Source organism: Plodia interpunctella, chromosome 28, assembly GCF_027563975.2.
Source record: "Plodia interpunctella isolate USDA-ARS_2022_Savannah chromosome 28, ilPloInte3.2, whole genome shotgun sequence".
NCBI lineage: Eukaryota > Metazoa > Arthropoda > Insecta > Lepidoptera > Pyralidae > Plodia > Plodia interpunctella.
In genome coordinates, this window is record NC_071321.1 from 551,227 (window position 1) to 561,540 (window position 10,314).

The 10,314-nt window shown below is 36.5% G+C and overlaps 1 protein-coding gene across 2 annotated transcripts; it reads right to left on the reverse strand.

Moving 5' to 3' along the window:
• Positions 1 to 59: 59 nt before the first annotated feature.
• On the reverse strand, positions 60 to 9,509 carry Fibp (fibp). 2 transcript variants are annotated; one of them, XM_053765866.2, is made up of 11 exons: positions 9,338 to 9,509; positions 8,865 to 8,961; positions 8,507 to 8,608; positions 7,854 to 7,935; positions 6,208 to 6,353; positions 5,526 to 5,625; positions 4,465 to 4,592; positions 3,794 to 3,862; positions 3,184 to 3,270; positions 1,835 to 1,933; positions 60 to 1,364 (listed from the first exon to the last, which is right to left on the reverse strand). In XM_053765866.2, exons 1-11 carry the CDS (start codon positions 9,420 to 9,422, stop codon positions 1,286 to 1,288), a joined length of 1,074 nt encoding a protein of 357 aa, XP_053621841.1. In that variant the 5' UTR covers positions 9,423 to 9,509; the 3' UTR covers positions 60 to 1,285. The 2 variants fall into 2 exon arrangements, with proteins under 2 accessions (XP_053621841.1, XP_053621842.1); XM_053765867.2 differs by lacking the exon at positions 3,184 to 3,270.
• Between the last annotated feature and the right edge of the window lie 805 nt (positions 9,510 to 10,314).

The window sequence follows — 10,314 nt, forward strand, 5'->3', positions numbered from 1 at the left end:
CGTTTTAGACTCGTATTAAGCACTCAACACAAAATCTCGGAAATAAATAAAACAAAATATTTATATAACATTATTATATTTCATAAAATTATTATCTATTACATTAATATGAATACTTATAGCAAACTTTGTTTAATTTTCGATACATTTCCGAAAATATTATTATAATAAAAATTTACTAATTGAAATAAAAACTGATAATATAAATTCAACAATCTATAGGCGGAAGAAAAATACGCGAAACATATTTGAAATAAAAATATCATTGCATGGAATTACCAAATAGTGTCAAGATTAGTGTGTATATATGTGTGTGTGTGTATTTCTGTTTGTGTAAGTTTTAGGCCCTGTTCATATAAGGGTAGTTGACAAGGTCAGAGAAATTAAAAAAAATGTATAATATAGGTTTAATAAACATATTTAGATCATTGTGATAATTCATAGACTGTATTAATGCAGCTGGATATACGAAGATTCAAAGTTGGTTGGTAATTCCATTTTTTTTAAGTGTGAAATTATAAAAAAAAAACTCAGCCATCATAAAAAAACTAAAATTTTTTAACAACTTTCATTAAGAAGTCATCACCGTAAACGTAATATTTAATGCAGCTGTCGAACAAACATATCTTCCTTAGCGAACGTTTTCGCACGTTGTGACGTCACACGTTCGTGTCGTCTAGTACGGAGCGCGTTTGGACGAGTCCAAAAATGTGTGATTTTATTTTTGTCATATCTTTGAAAGTATAGTCATTGTCACAGTATTTTCTTCACTGGTGTTTCTAATGGTATAAGGGCCTTCGAATAGTCGTTAAAAGAAAAATTTGTCAACTAGCCTATCACAATTCTTCTTCTTCATAGTCGTATTCCTCATGGCTGAGGGTCGTGGTCATTACGTGGAATTAAACACACACAACAACTTTCTTGGCATTATTAATGGAGCGGTTTACCATTGCCTTCTCCATTTCACACACAAGTTAATAATAATCAACCAGTGTGCAGGTTTCCTCACGATGTTTTTCTTCACCGGAAGCAAGTGGTGGTCTATTAAAACTACTATACATGAATCAGATTGGTATAAAAACTCATGTGGCACGAGTAGGATTCGAACCTGGGACCTTTCGATCCACAGGCGGGCGTCTTAACCATTACACCACCACCGCTATCACAACAGCGCTTAATTTATTATAATATTATTGTTTTTTCTTAGCTTCCATATTGTTAGTTATCGATCGAAGTCATAAAATAGGTATAAAATTGTGTTTAGTGACGTTATACATATATGTATTTAGCAATGATACATAGTTATAAGACATTGTCCAATCACGCGCATGTACCGTTCCCATACACTTTTCAAGTCGGCTTCTCTGTAAGCAAGAAAATAAGGGTTGCAACACATGTTTAGAATTCGGTACATCTTATCCATATCAATCGCTAGATGTTGCCCGGGGCTTCGCTCACGGGAGCGAAGCGAGCGGGGTTTTTTTAAAATAAAATATAGCCTATAGCAATCTTGGATAATGTATCTTTCCAATGGTGAAAGAATTTTTGAAATCGGTTCCGTAGTTTCACAGATTACCCGCCTCAAACATACAAACTATATCTATACTATTATTATAAAGAGGTAAGCGTTTGTGAGTTTGTATGTTTGAGACAGATAATCTCCGAAACTACCGGACAGATTTCAAAAATTCTTTCACCGTTAGAAAGGTACATTATCATATATTGCTATAGGCTATATTTTATCTCAAAATTCCCACGGGAGCGAAGCCCCGGGCAACATCTAGTATTGAATAAAGAATATTGATTTTGATAATAACAAAAAACAGTTAGCTACCTGAGCACGTCCATTTGCAAAGCGCATTGCTCGTACGCAGTGAGAAACTGCGCTAGATCCGTGCGCGGCCAACCGCCCAATCGCAACGGCTCAATACATCTGTATGATATACGTACATAGGGTTACCATCCTAACTGATATTACAAATGCGAAAGTAAGTGTGTTTGTTACCACTTCACGATCTATCTACTCAACCAATCTTCTTGAAATTTTGCATACTATAATATAGTTTGAAGTATGGAGAAGGACATAACGCGGGCGAAGCCGCGGGCAAAAGCTAGTTGAACTAAAATTTTCAAATTTTGGGAATTTCGGGATAAATAGTACCTTATGTGTTATTCCAGGTTACATTGTACCCGTGTACCAAATTTCATAATAATCGGTCTAGTAGATAATGAGTGAAGTGGTAACAAACAGACTTACTTTCGCATTTATAATATTAGTTGGGATTACACAAACAGATAAAAAAAATGTGCGGCGCAAAAAATTAACATAATAAACATGCTTACATATGCAGGGTCACTGGTATCTAACGCATAACCTTCCAAAGGCGCATAAGGTACATAGGGACTAACATATTTTGTTCTACGACTTTTGTCTAAACGTAACAAATACAAAAAACAACCTTTTTTTAGTTTTAATGTCGTTTCTATAAAACGTTAACTCGATGTTCGATTCCGCTACATAACGCTCGTGTACTGTCTCGCGTTGCTCGGCTGTTACATAGAGAATAATATGTGTAGAATCACAAATTAGATTGTATTTTTTTTAATATGAAAAAAAAAATACGAATCACGAAAAGTCGTAGAATAAAAGTTGCTTGTTCTGATGTACCCAAGTTGTCTTTGGGAGGTTTTTGCTAAAATGTTAAACCCTATCTATGTTAAATAAATAAATAAATAAATAAATAAATAAATATATTAGGACAAATCACACAGATTGAGCTAGCCCCAAAGTAAGTTCGAGACTTGTGTTATGGGATGCTAACTCAACGATACTATATTTTATAACAAATACATATATAGATAAACATCCAAGACCCGGGCCAATCAGAAAAAGATCATTTTCCATCATGACCCGACCGGGGATCGAACCCGGAACCTCTCGGTTCAGAGGCAAGCGCTTTACCACTGCGCCACCGAGGTCGTCGTTAAACCCTATATTAGCGTTTGATACCAGTAACCCTGTATATAATAATAATTATAATTGCAATAATAATTAAATAACCTAAAACAAGCTACATAAATAAAATAAATAAATACACATAACATCACATATAGGTGTACTGTAGCAGACGAAGGCGCGGGCAAGAGCTAGTTAATGATTATTAATTACAACAATAATTGTACCTTTCAAGTAGATCTATAAACAAAGATCTCAGTTCCCTCCCTCTGTGTAAATTACAAGCCAATCCGACCAAAGCCCTTGTGTATAATCTGTAAAGAATATTATTAAAAAAAAAAAAGACATTTTTGCCACAGCAAGCTTTTACCGTCGTTATTGATATCGACGCGTGAACAAAAAAAAAAATTTCATGTCCGTTCTGTAAACCCGAACATACAGCGCAATTTAGATAAAAGCTATTAAATGACCTTAAAGAAAGAAAGGAAACATTTATTTGCCAAAAACATGAGTACAAATATACAAATTGATGTCAAAATGAATTAAACCTACATGTTTTACCGAATATAGGTATGCAAATATAAATAAATAAAGAGGAGCATGCTATCCACTACAAATAACAAAACAAAAAAAGAATTATAATGTACTTATACTAGCCCTAAATTCTATCCGAGTCTATCATTAAAGAAATCATTTAAAAGTATAATAACATTTATCAGTTAATAAAGACTTGAGGTGCTTTTTAAATAGATTTAAATTTAAGCTTAAAATTTATACTATGCATATAATGATAAACTTTTGAGATAACAATCGAAATAAATAGTAAAAAACGCTTACCTAAAATTAAGTTCAAGCTCTTGATAAGATTTTTCAAGTAATTTCGGCTTTAGTCGCATACATATCAAACTGAAAAGTAATAATATCATTGTCAGCCATTTTGTTGTCATAATTTTCGTTATTAAGCAAATGTCGTCGAGGATGATACGCGTGACAACGGTCTGACAACGAGCGATGTCGACGACCGCGCGAAGTGCAGACGAATATGTAGGAAAGTGGACGCTGGGCTCCGACGCTCAACAGCCGCGGAAGCAACAGGGAATATGCTCAGATGATAAAGAGGATAAGAACTTTGACAGTTTTACGAATGCTGGTGAAAAACATTTCACTCCAAGACCAGCATTCGTAAAATATTCTTTTTGTAAATATTATTCAAATGTTCTTGTGTAATAAATAAATTAGTGTTCTATAAAGACTTACAAGTCAATTTGTTAGACAAATTAAAAAAACCAACGACTTTCAATACAAATTTCGCTACAACTTACGAACGGCCGGACCGATTTTGATCAAACGCATCCAAGAGCCACCGCATAAAAATCAGCTATCAAATAAAAATAAAAAAAACCGCATCCAAATCGGCTCAGCACACAGTACACAGACACAAGTAGCGGTCAAACTTATAACACCGCTCATATTTGAGTCGCGGGTTAAAAATGGCGCTAAAATCTCACTGTTTGTGCTCCTTCTCCTTGTCCAACAGGATCCTGAGTTCCCTCAGCTCCAGTAGGAACTCTCGGTCCATCTCTGTGTCGTAATACTCCGGTCCAGTACAACTATAAGTCCAACTGCCCATTATAGCCTGCGGGACGATCAAAATAAATTTAAAAATGTGTTTTATATAATAGCACCACTCGACATCCACCCGTGGATGTCGTACGACGCGATTAAAGGACCCAAAATACAGCAGTAATACAGCTGATAGGCAACAATAGCATTCCCAAAGACTGGTTGTCTTCAGGGCGGCCGGTTGTAAAAATCATAGCCAAATCTTTCAAATTTAATGGCAATTTTTTTTTACACTAACCCTGGGCTTTGGGGCGTCACAGCTCTGAATTAAACCACCCGGAAAAGCGAAGTTGAGAGAATAGTAAAAATAAATATTCGTCGTGTTAAAAAAATTAACATTGGTCGGGAATCGACAATACGCATTCCGGTATTACTTGTTTGGTCAAAAATTTATCGTATTTGTATGATTTTTTTAAAAAATCGTTTTTTTCTTTTTTGTTTTCGGATTTCACTCAAAAATATCTCTACGCGCTCCTAAGAAAATATAAGTCGTTTATACGTCAAGGTATAAGGGTATCTATAGCTTGACCATAAATAGTAGAAATTAAGTGGAACTAAAAATTTTCCATACAAGTTAAATAAATAAATATATATACGGACAAATCACACAGATTGAGCTAGCCCCAAAGTAAGTTCGAGACTTGTGTTATGGGATACTAACTCAACGATACTATATTTTATAACATATACATATATAGATAAACATCCAAGACCCGGGCCAATCAGAAAAAGATCATTTTCCATCATGACCCGACCGGGGATCGAACCCGGGACCTCTCGGTTCAGAGGCAAGCACTTTACCACTGCGCCACCGAGGTCGTCAAATTGTTTGTTGCCATACTTCAGCATTTTACGTCAAAAATGTGACAGTTACGAAGAATTTAGCGTCCTCATTTTATGTCATCTCTTTATGGTCTATGGTATTTAGAAAAAATAACCTATTCACCTGAGCACAATGGTAGAAGTCGTTGAACGATAGATATTGGAGTTTCCTCTTGGCGGTCTCGAAACGCATGCACGCTATGAAAACCACAGCGCCGTATTTTCTAAAACAAAATATTGTTTTTTTAATACTAAAACTAACTTTGTCGCCTCTTCACGCTCTATCTGCTCGACCAATCTTCTTGAAATTTTGCATACATGTAGTTTGAAGTATGGAGAAGGACATAGGGTACCTTTCATTCGGGAAAATTAACGCGGGCGAAGCCGTGGGCAATCGTTAGCACACTATAAAAACCTAAAACTATAAAATTATATAAATGGATCTGTTATACGTGTCACACATGCTTATTAACTCATTTTTGAAAATAATAATGACATGAAAAAATACTGGAATCGAGCGGGAAAAAATATATTTTTATTTTTAAAATTGGCTAAAACGAAAACGGTAGTCACCAAAATCTGTGCAGTCAACCGTGACCACATTATCCATACACATTATAAAACGTCCTCTGCCGAGTAGTTTTTAAATTTACCGCGAATAAACACGGCAGCGAAGCACGAATTTTCACGCGGTTTTCATCAATGAATAGTGTGATTCCAGAGCAAGATTTAGACGTATAATTTATTACTATGTTATACACGAGGGACGGGCAGCTAATATGATAATAATGAAGAGAAATACCAACTTGGCCAATGGTTCGGACAGCAAGAAGGTGCTTCTGATGTTAGCGACCACATTTCCCGGCATTTCTTCCACCGTCTTAAACACACGCCGGACGTTGTCGAACTGGCGGCGACAGCAGCGGAGAGGCGCCCCCGACCTCTCTGACACCTGTCAACCAAATGTCACGGGAAATTCTTTATCCCAACTAAATAATAATAATAAAAATCCCGCAGGGCAGCTTGTGGCGAGCTGTTGGGGAGCAGCGACCCCACGGACCTGAGTGCTCCCAGGGGAGGCCCCTGTTCCTCACCTCCGCCTTCCTCCCCCAAGGTCGGAGTGGAAACCTCTGGCTTGCCTTCATCGGCCGGCCAGAGTGGAGTCGCGAGAGCTATATGCTCGAAGGGTGGAAGTGTAAAATGTCATAACGCCGGGGGCGTCTGACTGGGTCACCACGATTTCGCGCCCCGCAGACTCTTCTCAATGTTGCCCCTTTGCCAATCGCGGCGACTGATTTGAGGGGCCCATCCAGTGAGCGGCGAGTCACCACCTGCCACTGAATAGTCAGTTATCATGATTATGGCAGGTGAACGAACTTTCTGCAATAGCCCATTCTCAGTCCATCCAAATTTCATTCTATAGACCAGTACTTCTATCCATTATTCTGCAATAGTTCGCACTCCCGCCGAGACCTGCTCATGGGCATATCATTTCATTGGTATATCCGGGAGCGGGTCTTGGCGGGAGACCTACACAACATCATAATTCTCCAAAGGTCCTGCACGTGTTGGATCCATATCCCCACGCAAGCCTCTCAAAGGACCGGACTATGTGCCGTGAATCCCAAAAGGAGATACAAATAATAATATTAATAATAAAGTCTTTATTCTACCAAATAAAATACTAGTTACATATGAATAATATTCACTTTTAACTCAATATTGAATCCGTTAATTGGAAGTCGTCTCTATGGTGTAGACCTCCCCAAGTTTTACTAATATTAGTCCTTATAATATAAATTCTATATATATCACTAGCTTTAATTTAACGGGGACAGTTATTTTTCCGCGATGATAAAAGTTACCTCTTCAAGCTATCTACTCAACCAATGTTGCTATAATATTATAAAGAGGTAACCGTTTGAGTTTGTATTTTTGAGGCGGGTAATCTCCGAAACTATCGAACCGATTTCAAAAAATATTTCACTATGAGAAAGGTACATTATCCAAGATTGCTATAGGCTATATTTTATCTCAAAACTCGCACGGGAGCGAAGCCCCGGGCAACATCCTAAATATCTAATAATTCTTATAATAAAAATCAAATTATCACTAAAGGTATACAAATACATAATTATAGTCACATTACAAGTATAAAATTAATTATCACTCTTATTCCCTGACACCTGATGAGTAATTTTTCCGGGATGAGGAAAGGTACCCTATGTCCTTCTCCATACTTCAAACTACATGTATGCAAAATTTCAAGAAGATTGGTTGAGCAGATAGAGCGTGAAGAGGTAACAAAAAACAAACAAATTAACTTTCGCATTTATACAGTTGCTAACCTATCGTGTTTCACGATAATATCCAGTTTAAATATATTTTTTTATTAATTTTATAATCTGCAGAAGAGTTCTAGAACATAATGTTTTAAAAAATGTATACTTACTTCGTCCAAATCCTTCCTATGTCTCGATGAAAGCTTTCTCCCCAAAAGTTCCCGAATAACCGTGTCGTCTAACTCATAGTATCTGAAAAGTTAATTTTATATGTATATTCATTTTAGACGACCTCCGTGACCTAATGGTCATCATACCGGACTGTCACACTGTAGGTCCCGAGTTCGATCCCCGATCAGGTCATGATGAAAAGTGAACTTTTTCAGATTAATAAATAAATATATTAGGACAAATCACACAGATTGAGCTAGCCCCAAAGAAAGTTTGAGACTTGTGTCATGGGATACCAACTTAACGATACTATATTTTATAACAAATACACATAGAGATAAACATCCAAGACCTGGGCCAATCAGAAAAAGATCATTTTCCATCATGACCCGACCAGGGATCGAACCCGGGACCTCTTGGTTCAGCGGCAAGCACTTTACCAATGCGCCACCGAGGTCGTCGAGATTGACCTGGATCTTGGATGTTTATCTAAATGTGTATTTGTTATAAAATATTGTATTGTTGAGTTAGTATCCCATAACACAAGTCTCAGCTTACTTTGGGGCTAGCTCAAATATATAAAAAAATATAGAAAATTAGATAGGTTTACTTTGCTAAGGTTTCCTTTGCAAAGATTATAAACAATACTAACTTCTCAATGAGCATCTGTTTGGTGGGCTCGTCAATCTGGAAGATCATCTGCTCCGATAGCTTGGACGGCACCGTGAGCAGGCGCTCCAGCAGCGCAAATGTTCTGTAAGATATACAGATCCAATCTCTGTTATCTGAGAGTTTCCTGGGTTATTTCCTCAGCTGTCAATAAGTGGATTTAATGAATTTGCGTTCACCATTTACAATGGACTAGATGTAGGGCCGGATCCATGTACCCTACTCGTGAGCTCCGGCCGGCATACTGTCACAGAACTTTTGTTGCGAGAAGATGCAATAAGGTGACTCCTTTTTTTTTACAAAAAAAAATATGTTTCTTTTATTAGTGGGATTAACATTACCTGTAGTGGTCCAATACATCGCTAGCAATCAGCTCCACTGAAGCACCCGTCTGCTTAGCGATAGCTCGTTGGTTAAGTGTGGACACAGCTTCGCTGGCTAAAAGATATCACATTTTTGAAGACCTTTATTCAGTGTTTAAATGAGTTTCTTTCGGTAATTGTTCTCAGTAATGATCGTTACATAGTGCTAGTAGCTTGTAACGTTGACGAATATTACGCAAATTAAAAGTACAGGCGATAAAGTGCCTGTGAAGTTCTAATTTCTGATAAAATGGTTTGACAAGATGTTTATTCAACATTTTTGTAAGAGGTCTGCCTGTGGAGGTCCTATTTCTAAATTAAATTGTTAATAATATGTCTGTCTATTTAACGTGATGAATCTACAAAAGTTGCCTATTGTGGATATCCTATAAGATTTATTTCCACGATTGTAATCTCATATTTTAAGAAAAGATAAATTCATAACAACTTACAGGAACATCCTTCAATCCAAAGCTGGTAGATCTCAGGATCAATTAGTGTATAATTACTAACAAAAACATCAACTTCTGTATACATATTTGCTATTTTTGCAATAATTTGTTACCAAAATAAAATTCACTTGAAAAATGAAAACACAAGGCTGCTGTTTTTGACAGTGACAGATTGTATCGATTGACATTCATAACGATTATATTTCAATTGTTGCCATAATTCACTTTCAAATCTACTGAAGTTCTTTTATCGAGTTCCATCCATAGCAAAACGACCGTATAGAATTCGACAAACGAGTTGGGAAACATGAATAAAAGCTATAGCATCACCAAGTATTTACTAGTTATGTTTCAGAACTTCTGTGGGCATTTAGGGAATAAAATGTACCCTGTACAAAAAATCATCGTAATTGGAAATATCCTGTATTCTTAAAGAGTAATAAACTAAACACACATGTTTCCATCCACTTTTGTGGATATATAAATAGGACACAAAATAGCCAGATGTAGGACCATCGAGTTCTACCAGTCGATCTAACTACGGACCACAGGCACGGGTGATAGGGTTTTTGCAAGTTTAGTTTTTATATTTATTCACGTCAATTTGTATTAACATGATTTTATATCTACTTTTCTACGTAAAGTGTGTGTTACATTTGTTTTGCGTGACAACATCTCTAGTAGGTATATATTTTAAGTAATTTGGGAATATTATTGCTGGTTGTACAAGTATCCACTTGTTTCATTATGTTTATTTCTGTTAAGTGTTTGGATTCGTAATAAACAAGTTTATTCGTTATACAAATTCAATATTCATTTCGCTACAACTTCCGAAACGGCTGAACCGATTTTGATCACAAATATCAAGAACCACCGCATAAAAATTAGCTATCAAATAAAAAAAAAACGCATCCAAATCGGTTCACCCGTTGATGAGGTACGGTGCCACGTAAAAAGACAGACGCACTTAGCGGTCA